We start from the raw sequence: 22,926 nt of genomic DNA, 5'->3' as shown, positions 1-22,926 counted from the left end.
GTCTACTTCATAGGCTCCTATACGATATTTTCTCACAGTCCCCAAAAGCCCTACACGAAAGGCATTCCAACAGTCTTTGATGATCCAGAGTTGCCTCCCTACCTAAAACCATGAGCTGTCGGACCACACAATGCCTTTTCTTGGTCTTCCTGTCCTGAGCAAAGCACACATAATCTCCTTGGTCCTGCAAGGATGCGTTCTGGAGCTCCAGGATCAAAGTGTCGCTTGTGCCATTAGAGAACGTGGTGGCATTCATTTTCCAAAGGGCATCCAAGTTCTTGCAGATGGGTGTACGCAGCTCTCCCACGTGGACTGGCAGAGCCTGAGAGCCAGCCTTGTACCACGTGAGGTTCTCAAATGTAGTTCTGTCTGCAGTGCACCACAAAGACACCCGTTCCTGTTCGGTCGGCTGGGTGCCGGGCTGCAATGTGATTTCAGGGCCCCCTGAAATACAAAACCCATGGCTAGAAAGTGGCGATTTAATTTGGGCAGTGCGCTTTTGTCTTCTTGCCACCCTTAGACTGCTATAAACCACCAAGAAAAGTGAGGCCCTCTCAATCCCAGATGATGTCATACAGGGAAACAACCGCACGAGACAGCTCGGGCCTCAAAATAGGTTATTTTACTAAGGTGTAGTCCTCAGATATGTATAAAATCTCCACTTTCAGCCCTAAACACAGTTTTTGAGATGAAAATAAAAAACCCAAGACATATTTACAGCAGATAATTATAACACGGAATTTTAAAAATGAGTTCCTCATCGACACATCACACTCAATGACATTAAGGCTATAATTACGACAACGAATTAGCCCACGTTGAACTATTTCACCCAGTCCAGTCAGCTAAAGCTTATCCATAAAGCGAAGATGAACAGGCAGAATCAGCAGCATTGGGAGGAAACTGTCCCTATGTCATTACAATTACCTCCAGTCAATGCTGTCAACTGCTCAGCAGCAAGCCCACCAACACCGACTGAACCTCAAGAAGCCACACACTACGCTAGACTCAGATGGTGGAGACATAACTAGTACCCAGGACTAGTGGCTAAAAATATGTGAAACAGGGGCACCTGGGGGCTCAGTCGGTTGAGCATCCGACACTTGATTTCAGGATCCCTGGGTCGTGGGATCAAGCCCCGTGTTGGGCTCTGTGCTGAGCATGGAGCCTGCTTGGGATTCTCTCTCTCTCTCTCTCTCTCTCTCTCTCTCTCCCTCCCTCCCTCCCTCCCTCCCTCTCCCTCTGTCCCTCTCCCCTACTCTCTCTCTCACTCGCACTCTAAAATAAGTTTTTTAAAAATTAAAAAAACATATGTAAAACCATTCTCTCCCCTGAGTGAACGGGAGTCAGTTGTACTGATTTCACATGAGCCCAGGAGCTCCCTGAGAAGTCTTCATTTACGAACAAAAGCATCCCCAGTGTCAGTCCAAGGCCTTTTCCAAAACCACCATGCCACTCAAGAATGGCAAGGACCACAGACTATCAGACAGCTTAGCACCCCCTTGGCAAGAGATCCAACGCCCCCTCCCCCCCAGAGAGCAGTACTCACTGGTCACGTGGAAGGAGATAACCCTCTCTCCTCTCCCAGCTTTGTTGACGGCTTCACATTTGTACAAAGCTGACACATTTGCCGCTTGGATAACAAGGGTACTTACAGTCTATGAAAAAAACAAATCCCAGGCCGTAAACGATGGAGGCTGTGTTCATGCGCATGCATTCAGACTCAAATTCAACCTGTAAGACCCGCCTACTCCATTCATACTCCCGCACTGCCCTCTCTCAAATCCACACAATTATCATTTTGCTGGTGTGGCTCGCACATTACACAAAACAGACTTTGGAAACCAAAAGGGAAATCATGTATTTTAGCCTAACACTGCACACATTTTCTCATTTCCATATTTGTAAAATCAGAATCACCTTACAAGCGATGTACAGAGCTAACAGCATATGTGTTTTATCTTCCTCTGATAAGATACTAATAAGGCGATGGTGCTTCTAACAGTCAATGGTGTTTTCAAACTGACTTAATATGTTAGTATTTTATCGTACAATTAATGTGACTATCAATCTCTAATATCCCTCACATATGATTACACCATGCTTCCACTCCATCCTCCCACCCTTCCATCAAAGAGAGAGAGAGAGAGAGAGAGAGAGAGAGAAAGAGAGAGAGAGAGAGATTTTCAATTTAAAGAACTTCAAACTCACTTTGTTTTTTCCTTCAATTAGGGCAAATTGATTTTTGTTGACTTCAATTTTATTTCCCCCCTGGAAGTCATCCACATTCCTCCATTCTTTACAAGTGTATGGGTTTGTCATTAAGACAGCTTGGCTATAAGGAAGAAACAACAGCTCTTATTAGGACTTAACTTTCCTTTAGTTCAGATCCATAGCAAGGAAAGGAGTCAGACTTTGGTTACTATGTTCTTAGAAATAACTTTCAGCGCACCCTGCCATGTTACAAGACTTGGAGCCAAATAAAAATAGGCCTCAGCAAAGAAGGAAAAGGTTCTAGGTAGATTCATTCAGGATACAGGAGGGAAACAGCTATTCTGGGAACAAACCTCCATTCATAAATTGAATCGACAAGACAATTCAAGTTAATTTAGTTCAAAGGAAGACAAGGAAACTAAGAAGTCATTGGGCTTCTTAAAGCAATCTCCCTGGGACTGTGGCCTTTGTGTAGGAAATGGTCAGCATCTGAGGAAGAAACTAGTAGAGGCCGTCTCAAAAACAACAACAGGAAGTGAACGGCTCAGGGTGATAGTGGGTGGCCTGTGTTTTTTTTCCTAAGGATGTCTGGACTCGTGTTAGAACCTGATAAGCTGGGCCTGAGAAGCCAAAGGCTCTCATCCATCAGCTCTTCCTCTGAGATGGACCTTCTCCCAGATAAGGAGAGATGTGGTATTCACCAGTTGCTTGGCGTAAAGGAAAGAAACAAAGATTGGCGATCAGCAATGTGAGGGAAGGGCCTGCATTTGGAGAGGTGTGCCAACCTAGGAACAGAGAGCTAGCTGATCTCAAAGTGGGACACCAACGAAAGACATCTCCTAAAATATTAAGATGTGGAGAAAGATGGAAAGCACCGCTTGGGGCAGAACTTTCTTAGGAAGGGCCTTCTCAGGGGGAATGGAGTCACACAGCGTGGCTGCATGAAATGCAGAACAGCAGGGCAAAAGAGGACGGGTCCTACTCACGCAGGCCTGTAGGCACACTCCTCCTCCAGCTGCCAGTACCAGCGGATGTGATGTGGCGGAGGGACCGCGTAGACCGTGCACGTCAGCGTCTGCGTGGTGCCGTACTGGTACGAATCCACCGGAGAGATCAGGGATTTCTCGCCGATCTGGGGGGGGACTGGAGACGGGAAAAGTCACTTTTGAATTGTCAATCGGCTTGGAGGAGCAGAAGGGGGAAGCTTTCATCAACCAAGGCCTATGTTTCTATAAGCATATGATTCCACTCCCATTTTCTTTCTCAAAGAACAGCTAGACTTGGAAACAGGACACGGAACTTCTAGCAAAAGTCATCCTCCTCGCCAGCGGAGGACTTTGCACAAGTCTGGCCACCCTCTCTCTGCCTTGTTATCCCTACATGTTGGGGATAGCTCTCCCTGTGCTCCCAGTCTCAAGAGATCAGGACAGGAAAGGGATAAAATCATTGTGACTAGCGCAGTAAATACGCTTATTATGTGCCAGGCATCATTCTAAGTGCTCTAGCCAGAATAATCCATTCGATCCTCATAGCCACTATCATTGTCCCTTTTACACATAAGAAGAATGAAACAGAAAAGTCGAGTGACTTGCCCAAGATCACCTACCTCTCTTCCTCCTCCCTCCCCGTCTCCTTCCTCCACTTCTTTCCCTCCCCCTCTTCCTTTTTCTCACCCTTTTTTTTTCTTTCCTTTTTTGGCTCCAAAGTCATTAATGCAAAACTACTCTCCCATCATCATCAACTTAAAGATTCGGATTATACTCTCAAATTTTGACTTTTTATGTTCATTTTATCTGGCAGGGTAAATGCTAAGGTGAATCAAATGGTTAGTGGCTTCATGAATTCTCGAGATGGGTTTATACACTATCCATTTTTACATCTTTGTCTTGTGCTCATTTGCCTCTCCCTACCCTACTTATGAGCTTTCTAGCTTCTCGCCTTTCCCAAATCCCCTCCTCCTGAGTGGCTTCTAAATGACATTTCTGCAACCTATTTTCTTTAAAATACTCCCTGAAGCTGATGTCCCAGCAAGGAAATGAAGTCAAGCTCAGCAGACATACAGAGCAGCAGCAGGATATGTGGGGAAGCACCCTAACGTTACAAGAGAAGATTCTGAAGTTGTAATGTGCTGCGCCCATAGGGAGAACAAAGATTGCCAACAGAGAAGTATTTCCCAAACTGCGTCTAGAGCAAGAGATGAGTGGATTTCTCGGGTTGGAGGAGGATGCTCGGCTCAAATAATTTTGTTAAGCCCTCAATTCTCTATGTCTCTCCCCCTGGAGAATGGCAACATACATAAGCATATTAAAGGTCCTGATAAGTCCTGCTATATAGACACCTGCTGTCCATCGACTTAGCATCTCAAACACTTCCTTGACCATAATACCATTTTATTCCCCATCCAGGACACTTTCAGCTTGAAAGAACAAAGTTCAAATCATCCTTAGATCAAAAACTTTTTATCTTCCCTTTAGAGCCTCAGAGTCAGATAGATCTTAGACTCCTGTTTTTAAAAAAAAAAAAAATTTTTTTAACTTCCAGCCAACCAATGTCAACCTGCAAAAGCCTTCTGAGCTGGGATCTGCCTGTGCCTCAAAGTAGCAGCTTCCCACAAAATTCAAAAAGGCTCTTAAATATTTGCACGCCAGGTGAGACAAGGTCAAAGGCAACACAAGTTGGGAACATAAGTTCCCAGAGGGGTGCTTATTTCACAGCATACAGCCATTGAATGTATCGTCTACATCAATGCTGCATGTGACTGCTGAACAGTTCAGTTGCGTGGCCTCTTAAGCACGTATGTCCAGAGCGTGCTGTCTACACCTCATCTCAACTCTACTGCTCTGGATCATTTCTATAAAAAATTTTTTTAATGTTTATTTATTTTTGAGAAAGAAAGAGAGAGAGAGAGAGAGAGTGAGCAGGGGAGGGCAGAGAGAGGGAGACACAGAATCCAAAGCAGGCTCCAAGCTCCGAGCTGTCAGCACAGAGCCCAACGCGGGGCTTGAACTCACGAACTGTGAGATCCTGACCTGAGCCGAAGTTGGACGCTTAACCCACTGAGCCACCCAGGCGCCCCTGGATCATTTTTATACGTAGAAGCCTGTTCCTGATGTGAGTGAAGCAGCAGGTGTGACAAAGGACTCGTGGCCTGGCTGTGTAGGAAGCCGTAATCGTACCCTTTATAATCAGTTTGGGGCCGAGAAGGAGAGCGGAACAAACTCACCATTCACGACCAGAGATACCACGTGGCTCTGCTTCTCCTTCGAAATGGGGTTGGTAAGGATGACAGTGTAATTTCCTGTATCTTTTTCACTCACTTCCATAATAGTCAGTACATGCCCCACTTTTATTGTGTGATTGGACTCAATGGGTCTCCCATTTTTATACCTGTGGGGAAAAAAAAATTCTCGGGAATTAGTATAATTTAAGGGTTTGCTTTCAGGGGGAACAATGCTTTGCCTTTATTTCTAATAGTTACCATTTTATTTCCGGGGGAGGGTAACCAAGGTACTTCACAGGCACTCTGACACGGTCTCCCACGATGGCTTCCACCAAAGATTCCATGCCACTGCCAAAAGCGACAAAAGGTTTTTCTGGAAAACAATAAAAATAATTACTCCTACGAATGTCAACTTCTTCAGTGAATGGTCATTTGGCTTAGTTTTTCATTTCAAATGAAGAGTCTGTGATCTAGGGAGTGTGAGTTGCCACAATTCAGGGATTCCCCACACTGCCTTTCCTTGGTCACAGTCCAGCTTCTCCCCATCAACTGGCCTCTGGATTTACCTTTCTCTCTCTCTGAGTGGCCACTGCAAGCCTACTGGTTGCTCCAGTCTCAGTTCAAGCGTTTGCTCCTCTGGGAAGTTTTCTCTAAGTCCTCCAGGAACCTCGGGTGCTCCTCCTCCTCCGTCCCCTTGCACCCAATACCTACCCACCATCTGCCCCGGGACTCAGTCCTTGGACCCCTTCTCTTTATCTGCACCCTCCTCCAGGCTCAGCCATAAAGTGCCATTCACCCCTGACTTCTCCGGGTTCCAGACTTACATATCAAATATCTCCACTCGGACGTTTGATGGGCCTGTCCAAATGAACACACCCAATACCTCGCCCCAAATCTCACTTCCTTCTCAGTCTTCCCCATCTCGGTCAATAAAACCACCACTCATTCACCTCCTCACGCTAACGATTCGAGTCAGCTTGCATTCTGTTTCTCTTAGGCCCCTCAGCCGTTGAGTCAATGGGTGGGTCCTGTTGGCTCTATCTTCAAAACCATATCCAGAACCAGATCACTTCTCCCCACTTCTGCCTCTACCACTCAGTCCAAGCCACTCACCAGCTCTCACCGGGATAAATGCAATTAAGCCTCCTCTCTGGTCTCCCTACTGCTGCCCTTTCTTCCCTAAAGTATTTCACATAAAAGACGCAGCAATCCTACGGAAACGTCAACCAGAGCGTGGCTCTCTCGGCTCGAGCCCTTCTATGAATGCCCGTATTATAAAATCCAAAATCATTACCCGGGCCCAAGGTTGAGTGCCAAATGAATTACCACCTAACCCCGGGACGCTGACGTGTTATTATGTGACATGATTATCAGTGAAGGCGAATAAAAAAGAAACGAAGTTATTTTGCTCAAAGCCCCACAGATAGTAATTAAATCCAGGTTTCCTCAATTGCAAAGCCCTTGCTTATTCACACAGGCCCCTCAGCCTCGAAATAAAATGAAAATGTAAAAACTATCGTAGGTAACAACACTCTGCTTAGTATACTGTAGTAACGGCAGCCACAAAAACTGCAACAAGTAAAAGTTAGCGAGCACTTGCTGCCTCGGCTCATCTCATTATTAAAGTTGGGATTTGAACCCAAGCCGTGCTCTTGATCTCTAGGGCATATGGCCTCCCTAGCAAGAGCTCAGACATGTCTTCTGAATGAACAAAACAGGAATCTCTAGCTGACCTAATGTCATTTAGATGATCTCGCTTTTCAAGGCATGGCATGATTTCAAAGGACAGCGTCGCTTACCGTGGACCCTGACGAACGTGCTGTTCCGCTTGGTCATCAGCCCACTGGAAGCCGCACAGGTATACCACCCTTGGTCACTCCGGGTTACACCATCTATGGTCAAGGTGCTCAAAAATTTCTTCATCTCACTCCCAGATTGAGTTTTTAGGTCCCGGTTAACAAGCTTTTTATGCTGATGCTGAAAAAGAGTTTACTGAACTTTCAAAGTCCAGCATAATATCCCCTGGTAGCTTCTAGATACCCACAGGACCAAGTCTTGGCCCTTGGTGAATGCGATTCGTGCTAATAAGAGGTACTTCAGAACTTTTAACACCATCTAGGCTACCAGTATATTTGGTTTCAAGAGAAATAAATGCAACCAACTGAATTAAGATTTTGAAAGCCTCACATAGTGGGAATGAGATGGACAGGTACCACAGAAACACAAGCAAGTATGATCACTGTCTAAGGAGAAGTATGTCTCATGCCACCTCTTAAAGACAAATTCCCTTAAAGGGAAAATAGATCAAAGACTTTGGAGCACAGAGAAATAATGCAACCTGGAAAGATGTAATCACCTAGAAAAAAACTAATCTTCACTGCCTGATTATAGCAGAGTGGAACCGAGTTTTTGGCATTGCATCTGTTTTCCATGGGTGCTATGCGTTCTGTAGTTCTTTTAAAGTAAGTGTGTGTACGTGTGTGTGTGTGTGTGTGTGTGTGTGTGTGTCTGTGTGTGTGAGAGAGAGAGAGAGAGAGAGAGAGAGAGAGAAAGAGAGAGAGAGAGAGAGAGAGGGAGAGACAGACAGACAGACAGAAAGAGAGAGTTAAGGCCCTTACATTTTATCTGGCCAGACAAGTCCCTATCTCTCTCAAGCAAACTCCATTGAAGCTTATTATCAAAGTATTTAGAGGTCTGGCTTTGAACTGTTAGTGTTACCTTCAAAGAAGGGTATTCCCAGTTGAAGTCAATCCCCACATTTAGTTCAGTCCTCGCTGTACAGTTTAAGACGAGCCTCTCTCCAACAGACAGCTCAACTCCATGAGGGGGGCTCAGAACCACATCATAAATCTTGTACCCTGGAGCAAGTAAATTGAAAACACAGAGAAAGAGGGGGAAAACAAATATAACTTTGCATGGATTTTTTTTTTTTCAAAATGATGCAGCTTCAAAACATGCCACATCATTTTTCCCTGAGGGCCTCAGCAATACTTGGTAACTCCCAGCAAAATCACCCACAGAGGCTTACAAAGCAGACTTGCAGGAATCTCAAAGATGTTGCCCGGTGGATAGAAAAGCAGTAAAATTTGAGTAGTCAAAAGCCAATGAAGCCAGCTTTAGTAAATTACTGAATTTTCCGTAAAATAGGTATAATTAAAAGAACGGATGCCAAGCAATGTTTTGAACATTGAATTTTCCATAAAATACGCTCCGATAATAACACTCTTTTCCATCCTTGGTCTTGGCAAGAGAGGTGAAAAACTCAATTGCACAGAGGTTTATTCGGTAGAGAAGAGCAGATATAATGAATTGCGCCATACCAGATCTTGAATTAGTATCTTTTTCAATATCCCTTGTCCTTCCCCCATACTTTAATCTTCAGGATCTTAATATAGGAAGCCAATCTTTAATGTCTAATATTAATGATACGGAAAGAAACTGTCCACTTACCTACAACCACAACTATGTACATAATAGACTGGTAACTTTCATCATTAATTTTTGCTTCACAGAAGACCATGCCAGCATAGCTGATCATGTAGCTGGGGATAGTAAAGCCTTTCTTACTGTCCCAGGAAATTCTGTTACCATCAGGGACAAACCTCTTTTCTGGATACCTCTGGGTAGAGAAAGAAATGCCAAATATTGAATGAAGCGCTACCCAAAAGTGAAAACCATGTAAAATGATCACTAAAGAATTCATCAGTAAAGAATACAAATCGGCTTTATTTATTATCATGTTGGCCCTTCCCAAAGGATCTTTAACACACATGATTGACAATATGTTATATAGAGGCTGCCCTTCTTATTATGAAAATATGAGAGATGATTGAAGAATATGTAACTTACTGCACAAAGTGACACATTGAGGTTGGAAATGGACCCAAGACATGGAATCACGACAGTTTTGTTTTTGTTCTCAGTGATGTACACAACGCCATGTTGGTCGCTAACAGAAGCAATAAATGGAGACCTGTAATCTAAAAGAAAATCGAATTCCATTTGTTAATGGTACTTACTAGAAAAGTTGGTCTTGTTTCAAGTTCATAAACTCTAACCGGAGAAGTGAACGATTAAGAATGACATTTCACGCCAGGCAAAGGAATCCACAGGTTGGTCTGCTGGCAACTATCCAGCTCTAGGGATATGTGGCTATCGGAGTGTGTGTGTGTGTGTGTGTGTGTGTGTGTGTGTGTGTGTGTGTGAAAAATCTGAAAGAAAACTCCCAGAATAAAATTGACTCTTCTCCCTAGGATCGTCAACAAGTGGAGTATATTTTATAGGCTCCACATTTAAACAGATTGATCATTACCATGTTTTTCAAAATGAAGAAGCATACTTCATTTTTCATAAATACTTTCATATACACATATGCATTCCTCATATACACTAAACTTTTTTCAAGTACATAAATCTTAAAGTAATTTTTTTTTAATTTTAAAGTAATTTTAAAGTTAAATGTGTACACTTTACTGACTGAGTTTTACTGATGTTAAAAAGAATTCATGGTCTCTCTTTAGGTGAATAATGTCTAAGTATCATGAAAATAAACTAATGGCTTCCAAAGGATCTTTAAAATAAGCAGAAAATAACTAACCATTTTTGGATTCAATTACTCAAGAGAAAAATTTATGTGAGTATTTTAAGACTGTGAAGACTAGATATAAGATTAGTTATAAAATAATGTTCAATGGTTATTGAATTTAGCTTAGATTTCAGCAGTCATTAATATCTTCAATGACAAAAACTCAAAAAGCCACCGTGGCAAAAAGTGGGAAGAAAACAAAGGAGATTTTCATGTCATTCAAACATTGTTCATACAATGGGGGTCTTTTCTTGATTTTTTTTAATGTTTATTCATTTTTCAGAGAGACAGAGAAACAGAGCACAAGTGGGGGAGGGGCATAGAGCGATGGAGACACAGAATCTGAAGCAGGCTCCAGGCTCTGAGCTGTCAGCACAGAGCCTGACGCGGGGTTTGAACTCCAAACTGCAAGCTCATGGCCTGAGCCGAAGTCGGATACTTAACCAACTGGGCCACCCAGGCGCCCCGGTCCATACAATGTTAATACACTGCTGGGAAACTACTCCGTTCCCCAGAGATAGAGTCACTGTGGTGTGAAACTGCACTTGAAATCTCACAGAGATAATGGTTCATACTGCTATGCCCAACAAATGTGATCAAGCATTGATGGGGCCCTTCAGGGTGGTTGGTCCAAGTAGAGAAAGAGTTAATTAAACCAAGGAGAGAAAGGCAGCTAATTCCCTGCAACAGCAGAGGTTTGATTTCCTTCCCAGCTGGAAAGCACAGAAAGGCAGCCAATCCAGCCCACCACATGCCATACCCATTATCTTATGAGGCCAAGACCCACTTCCTGGCTCCATCCATTGCTGGAGGGAATGGGGTCAGAAGACTAAGGAAGTAAGGTAGGGACCGGGGCAGGGGGGGGGGGGGACATTAAATAAAGGGCTTTCCATAGGGAATACTTCAATCCTTTCTCTCTCATTGTTAAACCTCATGACCCAAATCTTGGACCGCTCACCTCCTAGAACATTAGACTTAGACAGGAAGCAGAATTTAATGGTATACTCAAAGACAGGCAGTGCACAAATAAACAGTGCCAGAGATTGCTACTTCTTAATATTACCTACCTTTTAGCCACATGCTACGAAATATTACCAAGCTTGCTTACAGAACAAGTCTTTGGAAGCTAAGTTAACCCCTTACGTAAGAATAAAGCTATTCAGTAAATCAATTCTATTTCAGTACTCCAAAAAAGGGAAATAAACAAAAGAAACCCAAACAACCACCCATCCTCTCAAAATAAAATATTTACTGTAACTCATGAAATGAATTTTCACATGTCTCCAGGTTTCCTGACTCGGGGAGAAGGAAATAACGAGATATTACGGGAGAGGTTCATCTTGTAGTACTTCCAGACAGGCTAAAAGCAGGAAATCCTTGCAATCTTCTGAGAAAGCCTGATCTCCCAAGACTGCCAGATCAAAAGGAGCCAGAAATTCTCGAAGATCTGAGCCTTGTCTCTCTCAAATTCTGCAAAGGAAGGAGGAGGGCACAGAAATCTACCTTGGACTGTGCTTACACTGGGCAAAAATAATTCTCAAATATTGTGCAGTCCAGGAGTGACATAACGTTATTTTGGTGTAGTCTCCGGTCTTCCACTGCACTGACCATATTGAACTATTGAAATGTAAATGGAGAGACACAAGTGTGTTTCCCAAAGCTAATGAAATTCCTGTTCTGCAAAAGATGCTTCTGAAAATAAGTCTAACCCATCTTCACCTGCCTCAAATCCTCTGGGATATAAAAAATATATATAAATGTATAAACAAAATGTCTTACCAGCTCATTTTCACTGTAAAGGAAAATATTTAGTATATCCAAGCAAAATACTACATAACACTTGCCTTCCCCAAAATTATCTGACAGGATTATAACTAGGTTTGCATAGGAGAATTAAGGTAGTGTAAGATTTTTGAAACACAAAAGAAAAAATCATTTATATCATAAATACTTAATACATGTAACATTGTGTTTTATTCTACACGGATGTTAAATTGACCTCCATGATGTCAATCCGAAACTGCAAACTCTAGAAAGATGTGGCACATCATCCCAGATCTCAGACCACACAAGTGAAGGAAAGAAACACTGTCCTCGAAACGCTCTTTGAGGTAGTGTCTTCATTTGCACAAGAGGATGAAAATTGTTTTTCACAAAGTAGAAGTGGGAAAAGAAAAGTTCTTAGGTAGAAAAAAAGCTTCAGCGCCCTTGGCTGTTTCCCGGTGCATTCTTGGGAAAATCTCCTACCCTGTTTTAGATAACCTATCTCTCCATTGAAACCTCTCCATAACTCACTCCTGAATCTTCCTTTTCAAGGATTGCAGGTTCTTTTTCTCAAACATCAGAAGGCTTTGTATAAATCCCCGTAGCCAATTGTGAACACAGATTTCCCTCAGAAACAAAGATCAGAACCACACCAAGTGGGCAACAGAGATGTCAACAGGGCCCAAGTTCCAGAACAAATCAGTGAGTCTTATCCTCGGGGGAAGCCTCGAGAGAGAATTTTGTGTATTCCTGTTGGCAGACAGCCTTTGGAGCGAGCCTTTTGTTGTACTCCATTGTACTCAATTCTGCTTTGCACCTCTTGTGTTTTATAACTGGCAAATCAACTTGGGAAATGCATTCCATTTACCCACTTACCTTGAACATAGACATAAATGACCGAGGCTACGTCAGTGTCCTGGTAGAAGCACTTGTAGGCTCCAGTATCATTTCCGATCACTTTTGGAATTGTGAGCGTCTTACAGAAGAAGCTGTCACTGCAGTCCGTCACCTCCACTCTCTTCTCAGAGCCACTCTGATTGTTGGGCCAGAGCCAGTCCAAGTCCCTCTGTCCCCTGAAAAATTAATTCCAGGGAAGTATTCATGTGAAATGCCACACTAGGAGACTGTTTCTAAGAAAACAGAAGGTTTTGGTTCTCAAACATCTATAAACTCAACAGACAGATTCACAGCCTTTTTTTTTTTACCAACAATGACAGGCTGGAGCCACCAATGACAAAAAGCCATGAACTCGGCTTCAGACATCACTGATAAGAATTCCTGGGTTTCCTATTAATTAACTCATTCACTCAACAAATATTCATTCAACATGTGCTACGTGCCAAATGTTGACAAAGTCTGGGGATACAGCAGTGAACAAATCAGACAAAAATCTATGCCGTTATGGAACTTTAGTGTAGTTAGAAGAAACAGGCAATGACTTAGTGAGTAAACCTCTTTAAAGGCGAAATTCTTTAAAAGTAAGTAAAATAAATGGTGTAAATAAAATGTAAGGCGGTGATAAGTACTATGGAGCAAATATAGAATACGCAAAGAGTAAAGAGTTCTGGAGGGATGGGGCTTGATGAAAGCCATTTGAATGTAAGGAGGGACAGTGTTCCAGGCAGAGGGAACAGAAAATGTAAAGACCCTGGGGCAGGAGTATCTGGAGTATCAGGGGAATGGCAAGGAAGCCAGAGTGGTCAGATAAGAGTGGCCACACAGGAAGGTAAGAAGTGAGGCTCTGAAGGAAGAGGGTGCAACTTTCTAAGAGTCTCGTAGATCTTATGCAGGCTGCATTCAAACAAAGGTTATTTTCACTGCAGCACTTCCCGGCAAAGCCCTATGAAAGACAGTCCACATAAAGAAGAATGCAACATCATTGATTCTTCTTTCAAAGAATCTGAAATTTCCATGAAGTTGCAGCTACATTAATGAAGTTACTTTAACACACTCCATAGCTTTTTCAGGACATAAGAAAAAATTTTTGAATGACTTTTAAAAGGGAATGTGGGATCTGTGGGGATTTTAAATAACCTCTGTTATTGAGGATGGTTACGAGGAAAATCTACTAAGAAATATGTCTTCAAATTGCAAAGCTAGAGAAATAGCACTGTTACCGTGTTTTTTCCTCGAGGGCTGGGTATTGGTGACCCACCCTTGATAAGGGGACAAGGGTATCCTTTACACCTCTGCAGTCTAAAATAGATCTGTGTCATTGTGGTGAACACCTGGTGTTCATCAAGCATTCTCAATGGCGGTAAGCTGCCCAAGATTCTTTGTGGACCCCCAGCTCTCTTCTCAGAGGACAACATCACCTCCAGCCATCTCTCCACCTGTTTGTCTCTGCCAAAGACACACTGAGAGGTTCCTGCAAAGCCTCTGGGTCGCTACATTAAACACCAAAGTCTTCTACCTTTCCTTCCGGGATAGGGGCTGTAAGACAAACTTAAATGCTTCTTCTTCTTTTCAAAGAAGCCTGCTTCCCCAGTTACAAAAATCAAGGGCAGGACTTCTTGCTACCAAATGAGACGAGAGGCATTCCACAACATCAAGCCAAAGCATGAAGTCCATTACTTGTGCAGAACACATACTCAGTAATATTAATGGCTGAATATTAAATTGCTACCCCAGTCGTAATTTATCATAAAATAAAATTCTCAGAAAACCATAAAATAAAATGTCCAAGAGCCATCCTGAATATAATAAATAGGGCCCAAATTCCTTCAACTGCATCCCTTAAGGATAAGTCCTCAATTCCACTTGTTTATCCAATATTTAATGAACATCTATTATATACTATATTCCAGGTGCTATTCTGTGTGTGTGTGTGTGTGTGTGTGTGTGTGTGTGTGTGTGTGTTGGCAGAGGGCAGCAGAAAAAAATGCCAGCAAAATCATACAAAAATTTTGGGAGAAGTGCGTTCTCATTTTTTCATTATTAAATCATTTATTAGAAACCTCATCATGTATAATTACATCTCTATTATAATTCTGCCTAAGGAAATTATTTTCCCTCAATAAACACTGAGTTACTTAACACAGGAAATCTGAATCTAAAATTAATCCTTACCTGCAAGTAATCTGAAGAGTCGTATTAGCCATAATTGTAAGTATGTCTTTTTGTATGCTGAGTCTGGGTGGATCAAGGGAAACACTAGGCAAACCTAGAAACAAATTAAATAAATGAATGTAGTTGCCATTGAGTCAGACCCAATAGGAAACACCTTCTATAAACAATGCATACTCTATACTTTAAAAGGCCTCTTCAGCAATTCATTGTGTAAAACTGTGAATTTACTTTTCACCATTCCCAGTAAAAGTTCACAAGCTGTGTCATAACAGGAAGAATGGGCAGATGGTCATAAACCAACACAAAAGTTCTGCAATTCACGGAGCTAGGGTGGAGTTCCTGTTTTCCTGCATTGCCAACTTCAAGGTCTTACAAAAGGATATAGGACATTGAAACCAAATGAACCTTCATCTGATGATCTCACTCCCTTGGGAAAGGACCCACTGACATTTCTTATAAAGCATAGGATGCACACATTTGACAAAATTGCTGATTAGTGAATACTACTTAGAGAGATTTCTATACAGTTCGTCTATGTACCCCGGAGGGGGGAGGAGTGCCCCTGACATTGTCTCCTTTTCCTTTATCAATTTTCTAGTGCACTTCCTCTGGTAAATGAACTGCCAGAGTTGGAAGATGGTAGGTACATTAAAACTAGATGAGAAGAACTGAGGAAAAGAAAACATTTGCCAGTGTCCATGTAACATGCCCATTCATATACTTTTCCTCAGAGAATGAGACTGAAAAAGTATGATGCTAATGAATTACAATTGAGGAATCTCAACTTATTAAACAAAACTTTGAGCTTTCTGATACCAAGCTTGTAACACAAGAAAGCTGTCTTTACCTACAAATACAACGGGACAGATTCTCACCATGGGTCACTCCACAACAAGAAAAAACAAGAGTTCTCTGTGAACAAAATGCAAAGAGCTAGTAAGTATTGAAAAACTGTCAGAGAAAGAAAAACCGTCCACCATGATAGGGCCTTAACTAATATCCAGATCTCCAAAACACCACCTTAAAAAGTGATGGATGCTGGGTAAGCACCAATCTTAATATGGTCCTTAAGTCGTATCAACTAAGAACAAATGACTCTGTACCCAAAGAAAATGAAAACACTAATTCAAAAAGATCCATGCACCCTTATGCTTACTGCAGCATTATTGACACTAGCCAAGATATGGAAATAACCCAAGTGTCCATCAAGAGATGAATGGACAAAGAAGATGTGGTATATATGCAAAGGAATATTACTCAGCCATAAAAAAGAATGAAATCTTGCCATGCGCAAGGACATGGATGGAGTTACAGAGTATTATTCTAAGTGAACTAAGTCAGAGAAAGACAAGTACCAAAGATTTCACCCATATGTAGAATTTAAGAAACAAAACAAATGAGCAAGGAAAATCAAAAGAGACAAATAAACATACACTCTTAAATATGGGGAACAAACTGATGGTTGGTAGGGGGTAGATGAAATAGGCAAAGGGGATTAAGAATACACGTATCATGATGAGCACTAATGTATAGAATTACTGAATCACTATATTGTACACCTGAAATTAATATATCACTGTATGTTAATTACACTAGAATTTTCAAAATAAATAAATAAATAATTTTCAAAAGAGAACCAGTGATTCTCTAAGCCTAAACTGGCACTGATCTTGTTGGGTAAATAAGACAGTATTAGCAAATATGAAAAAGTATGAGTAAACAGAATGAGCACATACTGAGTGCAAATACCCAATATCTGCGGACCCCAGTGTGAACAGCTACAGGTAAAATGAACAACTGATCACACATATTTCTACACACTCACCCAGATGTGCAAAATAGTTGCTGATATAATTGTAGATTTGTTGATCAATATCCTTGTTTTAAAAAAAAAAAAAACCAGAAATTAAGTTATATCAATAAATCTCAGAAACTAATTGGTATTGGTACTGACTTGTGTTTGGGGTAGTAATTCTTAAACTTTAGGATGTGTAAGATATCCCTAGCCCTACAAATCGGCATTTTAACAAGTATTTCAGGTGACTTGATCATACATGGTCTACGGGACACTCTTGGACAGCTATTGATCTGGGATATCAGGATCAGTTAATCAGCACAGCATTTTTCAATATGGAAGGAAAAAATTGCCCCAAAGTAGACAAACAATAAAGCAACGTGTTTAAAAGCAACAGAAAAGCCTCCCAACAATGGAGTCTCACTTTGTTTAAGAAAAGGAAAATGAAAACAACTTAGTTGGATGCGTACAAATATCAAACATGACTGGGAAGCACTAGGTTGAGAAACGTGTTGAAAACAGTAACTTAAAACAATTTGTACAATGATCCAAATGAGAAAGAGCCCATTATTTGGACACATTTATGTGAGGGAAAAAGAAATGGTAGTAAAGGCAAAGTTCTAAATAGTTATGTTCACCCTACAGCCAAAACAAGAGTTCTTGAAGATCTCTCATAAATTATCGTCCCAGATTATCTCACACTCTAGCCACACTTTCTTATGTTAAAAAAATTCATTAAAGATATGTTCTCCATTCACAGGAAGCTAAGACAACACCACACTATTCTAGAGACGTGCACACAACAAAAATCTTTTTCAGCAAGACTGTATCAATAATGATAATTTCAAATTCATATCCGTAGACCAACCAACATTCAATTTTGTTTTGCTCCTTTAAGCTTCATTCATTTTCATTGGCAGGTTTAAGTTCCACTCTTCAGAAATTCTGAAGAAATAACTGTAAGAAGCGCATATGTTGCTAGTCCATAAAAAGCCCTTCTATGTTCAAATCCCCTAACCAAAATTAATTCATGTGTGTGCTATTACCCTTCCAGCTCAAAGACAGGAAGGAAAAACAACAGTGCCTCTGTCTCTAGAATTTGATGGCACCAATTATAGTCCAATCCAATTAAGTAAGTCACACACTCCAAAAGGGCAACCTCATCATTATATTCAGGGCAACCCGATTACAGTTACACTGCTGCGCTATGAAACACCCCAGGCTTAGAAGCAACTCACTTCTTTGTGGGATACAGAACAACCACATGTTCCACACTGTAAAGGGGGAGAGAGACGTCTTGTCAGGGACAAATGAGTGTCCATGGACAAATGAGTGTCCATGGCGAAGCTGGCCCTGATGAACCAAGTCATTATCAAGAAAATTCAATAACTATAGACAGATGATCTTAACAGTGTACGAGTGTGTCTTTTTTAAGACTCTTTTATTTCAATATAAGGAACTTTCCCTGAATCATTTGACCTTTTTCTTTTTTTTTCCTTTTCTCCACCCTCTCTCCTTTCTCACCCTCCAAAGAGTGGAAATCTGGAAATCCGCAAACTGTGGCTACAGAAAAGAGATACGAGAAGAGAGCGGGCAGGGGTGACGGGGAGCGCGAAGAGAGAAAGACAGACATTCATTGCACCAAGAGCATGTGTGTTCCTAATCCTGAAGGGGACTGAAATTTTAGGTGGCAAGGAAAGTGGCGAGTGGCGCTGTATCCAGGTACGGAGTCCCGCAGAGTAAGTTTTCAGATCGTGAACTTCTGATCATGCGCTTATCCCAAAGACCAAAGCTTTAAAAGATGTCACTCTTTTACATAAGAAGGTGAGTGTTTCTTGGAGACACTTTGGGCAGCTGTCACAATCCCGAGTCCGAGCCCAATTTCACCTTCTCTCTGCAAGGAGAGCGGCATCCCGCACCAAGCAAGGAAAAAAAGTTTCCCTCCCCGAAATGCAGCTCATACAGTGGGTGTGTTTGTGGGTTCCAGCCAGAAGGGAACGGCACACCGGGGTCCCTGCTCGACTCCTACAGAGGCAGAGCCTAGTGCACGATTAGATCCGAGCGAACCGGCTTGCGCTCCCTGCAAGGCTTCCTTCCCCGAGTCCGGGCTAGTGCGGTGCGCCCAGCCGGACAGCGTTCCAGCGCCTGCTCCCGCCTGCGGGAACACCTCTCCCCTGCCAGCCCCGGGCGCCCGCCTTCCCACCCCCGCCTCCCGAAAGCCCGAGGGTGTGTCGGCTCCGCAGGACTTGCTCCAGCCGAGGCCCCTGTCGCAGACCAAAGTCGTGGAAAAGGAACTGCGCTCCGGAGACTACCGGCTCTCTGGATCATCTTGGGCCCACCAAAGAGCCTCAGTTTCCTCATTGGTAAATGAAACACCACAAAGTGTCAAGTCACTTCCAACTCTCCAGCTCTCTGAGTGTGAGTTAGATCCGGCCTCCAGGACCTCTCCGCATCCCCATCTCTCCGCCCGCACCCGACCTCTCCGTCTTCCTTCTGGGGAGTGGGCTCCTTACCCACAGAGGCAGCCCCGGTCTCCACGCAGAACCACAGAACGACGGCCAGGAGCGCCTTGCTCTCCATCCCGCACCTCGCGCCGGGCGCCCTGCCCAGAACTCGGGCGCCGGTTCTTTCTCCCCGGGCCTGCCGGGCGAAGAAGGCGCGGAGGTGGAACGCGCGCCGCAGCGCAGGACTGTGAGGCGCAAAGGGGAGGGTGCTCTGGCTCCGGCCACGACTTGCAGGGGCGTCTGCGGGTGCCAGGAGGAGAGGAAATCCCGGCTGCGCTACAGCTCTGGGCTTTCTGCGCGCAAGTGATGCCCCGCGCGGGCAGAGGAAACACAACCATCCACCGCCTGCTCTCCCGGGGTCCCGGGACTCAGTGCCGGGTGGGAGCGGAGGCCGAAACTCTAGAGCTTGGGGGCGGGGTCTTGAGGGGCGGGGCAGGGGCGGGGCTCCCCTCTGCCGCAGGTCCCGCCTCTCAGCCGGGTACCGGGCCTGGATCTCCGGCTCCCCTTGCCCACTGCATCTCCCCGTCTCCCCGCTGGCCTGGGACTGCATCTGGCCCCAGGTCGCCCGAGGCAGAACGTCCCAGGTGCAACAACTCCGTTGTTTATCTCCGTAGAGATAAAATGTAGCCCGTAACGGCTTCTGAGAAACTCCAAGCTTCAGTAGTTTGAGGCCCTCCGAGATGAGGGTAGGGGAGCAGAAGGAGGGGACAGCGCCGTGAGCGCAGGCGTGGGACACCGAGCCTTCAGGAGGCGCGCCAGAATTTGGACCGTCTTCAGCGCCCGCGCGTTCCCGTAGTGACTGGGCGACAGGCTGTGGATCAGCAGCAGCAGGTTGAAGCAACCAGGGAAAAGCAGATACAGAACCCAGGCGAATGCAGGATCGCAAACTGGCAGGCAGTGACTCCAGCCAGTACTGAGTGTTTTGCTTGGCCAGCAAAATTGTAGTTTAAAAATCTGAATCTGAATGTCTGTAGTCAGAATATACACATGCTCAGTTCTCCAAAGTTCCCCCTATTTCCTCTTATACCTGGCAGCTTCAAATGTTTTTAAGTTACCAGCCTAGCCCCCAAAGGCATTTAAATTTGAGACCCTGGGTTTCACCAAAAACCTGCATCAGGACTCCGGGGAGCTGTCGGTAGCCAGGGCCCTAGCATCGTGGCATGAGAGCCACCCATCCGTGAGTGACGTTCTCCTTGAGAAAGGGCTTTTGTCCACCGTGTTACCTGACAAGGACTACATGACTCTTCCTGGGCTTTTGAGCAGGCCCCTTTCCAGAACAGAGCTCCTAGCCAAGATACCCATAGGCCCAGGAGAAGAAGGCCGGCTTCACTGAAGCAATGAAGAGAATGCCCCCTGGTCCCAGACCCGGGGCATCCAGAACAGCTTACCAAACCTCTCCTCACACGACTCTGTCTGCATGTGTCGACTCCTTGTGGAGCTGTTTGGAGAAGGCAGATTCCTTTAGACATTTTTTTCCCTTCTTTTCTCCCCATGCCTCCCCATACTTAGCAAGTGACATCGAACAACCCCCAACTTCATTAAATAGGGATCTTGCAGATCCCTCTGTCTTAAGGCACCATCCTTCAGAAGAGATGGAGAGGTAGAATTATTATTTCTGCATCTAGGCCAAACCCTGCTTCCTGAAATATACACCGTGAAGTGTTGCTTTTCTTCTTCTATGTTTATATTTGCTGTAGTTACTCTTCTGCTTTGCAGGCTCAACAACTGAAACACTTTAACTCTGAAATACAATGAATGTATATGCTTAAGATTTCTTATCATATGAAAAAGTTGAGACTGAAAAGCCCTTCTTCAGCAGAGGCAAGCCTTTCACCTTTTTATTTTTTCCCAAGCAAATGTTTGCACATATAGGTATAGGTGTATCGTCAAGGGTGGCCCTGGTATAAATACCATGTTGGCATCTTTCACTTTAAATTAGAACTTGAAGCTCACTCTACGTTGACCCATAAGGTTCCATTTTATTCTTTTTAATAGTGACACGATGCTCCACTGTAGAGATGTACTCATATTTAATCTAGGAGGTAATTATATTTGTCAGAGTCAGGAGTATCCTTAAAGAATCCCTTCCCTTCCTGCTAGTAAACTTAGCAAATAAAGCAGGACCAGCCCTGACAAAGCTGGATGGGGGGGGGGGGGGGAGGAACCTGGTTTGAAGGAGGCCATTTCTTTCCATTTCTATCTCCAAACAATTCTTTAGGCTCAGGCTTATTTACAATTCATGACACTTCCTCTTCCAGGTCTCACTTAGGAAGATAGTGTCTCCTCCCAATGCAAACCAGAACCTGCAGGCCCATGGTAATAGCCCCCTTTAGCAGTCTTGGAGGAAATGATGCGTCTTTGATGGTCACAAGACCAGAATTTGGCAGGGTTGCAATGAAATCAGTCTACCACATTCCCTCCCACACAGTACTTAGAAGTGCCTTATGTTCATGAAAAATGACAAAGTCTGTTTTTTTGTTTCTCTCTTTTTTTTTTTTTTTTTGAAAAAGGTCTAGTCATTGGGCAACACCCTCCCATTATGTGGTACCACTGGAGTGATTTTGTGAGTTAATCCTGCAGTACAGGTACACCCACCCCCTATCAAAGTGCCCAAGTGTATTCAGTGCTTCTAGATGGGATTCGGACACATTTGGGAGTGAGGCAGCAGAGCGTCACTAAGTGCAGACCCTGGGGCCACACTTACTGGACTTAAGCCCCCTTACTATCCATGTGATCTTGACCCACTTACTGGTTGCCTACCTATGAAACATGAAAGATGATAATAGTACCTTCTTTGTTGGGTTTTTTTGTAAGAATTCAATGAGTTACTGCATGTAAGGCACTTAGAATAGGACCTAACAGCTGGTGAGCCCAGACCTAGCACATAGTCAGCATCTGATACAGTGGGAAGCAGTCTGTGAAGGTCAGTCATACCACAGTGTGTGGCCTCCATCATGCTACAGAGCTCTACACTGCAAATAAGACTCATTAATCTGCAATGGCCATTTTTGAGCACCTACTATGTGCTAGCACTATAATAGAGACTAGAGTGACAATGGTGAAAATAAAGGCACTATGAGCATAAATGAGCGGTCGTCATGTAGCTCCATCCAGGGCAAATTTAACTTAATCACAGAGTGCTCTGTATTCCAGCCACTTCTTTGGGTTTTGTGTACACAGAATATACATTGTTCATATCACCAGAGCACCCTACATAAATTATACTCTGTGATGCCAAATTTGGTTCTGGCACCACAAGTATTTTGGACTTCGTATGTTAAAAAGTAAGACTACCAAAAGTTTAATAATTGTGGAAGTTGGATGCCAAGTATGTATGGGTTCATTTTACTATTCCCTTTACTTTTACATATTTACAATTTGCTGTGATAAAAAAAAAATTTGTTTTAAGTAGCTATAACCAAATTGATGCCTGATCTATTACATTATCACTAACTTTTCCACTGTCGGTGTCTTGACATTACTTCTAGGAAACGGTTGAGGCAAAGAGGCAGATGGATGAGAACTTGCACTTTTTACTTCGTATGTTTCTATAACACTTTGTCAAAAGGAGAAAGTGTTACTTTTGCAGATAAAAAATATAAATCAAGATCAACTCTATGTTCTATTTTCAAATACTGCCATTGGTTGATTGCATATTTGCATAACACTTTCTCATGTTTACTTCATTCAATTTGTTTCCAATATTCATTTATGCTGTAACTTACCAGAGCCTGTGACGACCTTGCCAGATGTTGGCTTGATTTCATAGCTTGTC

At 43.3% G+C, this 22,926-nt stretch overlaps 1 protein-coding gene across 1 annotated transcript in view; it reads right to left on the bottom strand.

Moving 5' to 3' along the window:
* Positions 1-19,546, bottom strand: part of KDR (kinase insert domain receptor) — a 46,701-nt gene extending 27,155 nt beyond the window's left edge. The window contains exons 1-13 of the mRNA XM_043572622.1: positions 19,161-19,546; positions 14,853-14,946; positions 12,660-12,856; positions 9,284-9,414; positions 8,885-9,053; positions 8,153-8,292; positions 7,234-7,411; positions 5,693-5,807; positions 5,438-5,601; positions 3,201-3,357; positions 2,212-2,335; positions 1,550-1,658; positions 103-444 (exon numbers count right to left, since the gene is read on the bottom strand). Coding sequence (XP_043428557.1) covers positions 103-444; positions 1,550-1,658; positions 2,212-2,335; positions 3,201-3,357; positions 5,438-5,601; positions 5,693-5,807; positions 7,234-7,411; positions 8,153-8,292; positions 8,885-9,053; positions 9,284-9,414; positions 12,660-12,856; positions 14,853-14,946; positions 19,161-19,227 — 1,987 coding nt within the window. The 5' untranslated portion in view covers positions 19,228-19,546. The remainder of the gene's footprint in view (positions 1-102; positions 445-1,549; positions 1,659-2,211; positions 2,336-3,200; positions 3,358-5,437; positions 5,602-5,692; positions 5,808-7,233; positions 7,412-8,152; positions 8,293-8,884; positions 9,054-9,283; positions 9,415-12,659; positions 12,857-14,852; positions 14,947-19,160) is intronic.
* Between the last annotated feature and the right edge of the window lie 3,380 nt (positions 19,547-22,926).

The sequence above is a fragment of the Prionailurus bengalensis genome, chromosome B1, assembly GCF_016509475.1.
Source record: "Prionailurus bengalensis isolate Pbe53 chromosome B1, Fcat_Pben_1.1_paternal_pri, whole genome shotgun sequence".
Taxonomy (NCBI): domain Eukaryota; kingdom Metazoa; phylum Chordata; class Mammalia; order Carnivora; family Felidae; genus Prionailurus; species Prionailurus bengalensis.
The sequence above is the reverse complement of the archived record's forward strand: the minus strand, read 5'-3'. Positions and strand labels throughout refer to the sequence as shown.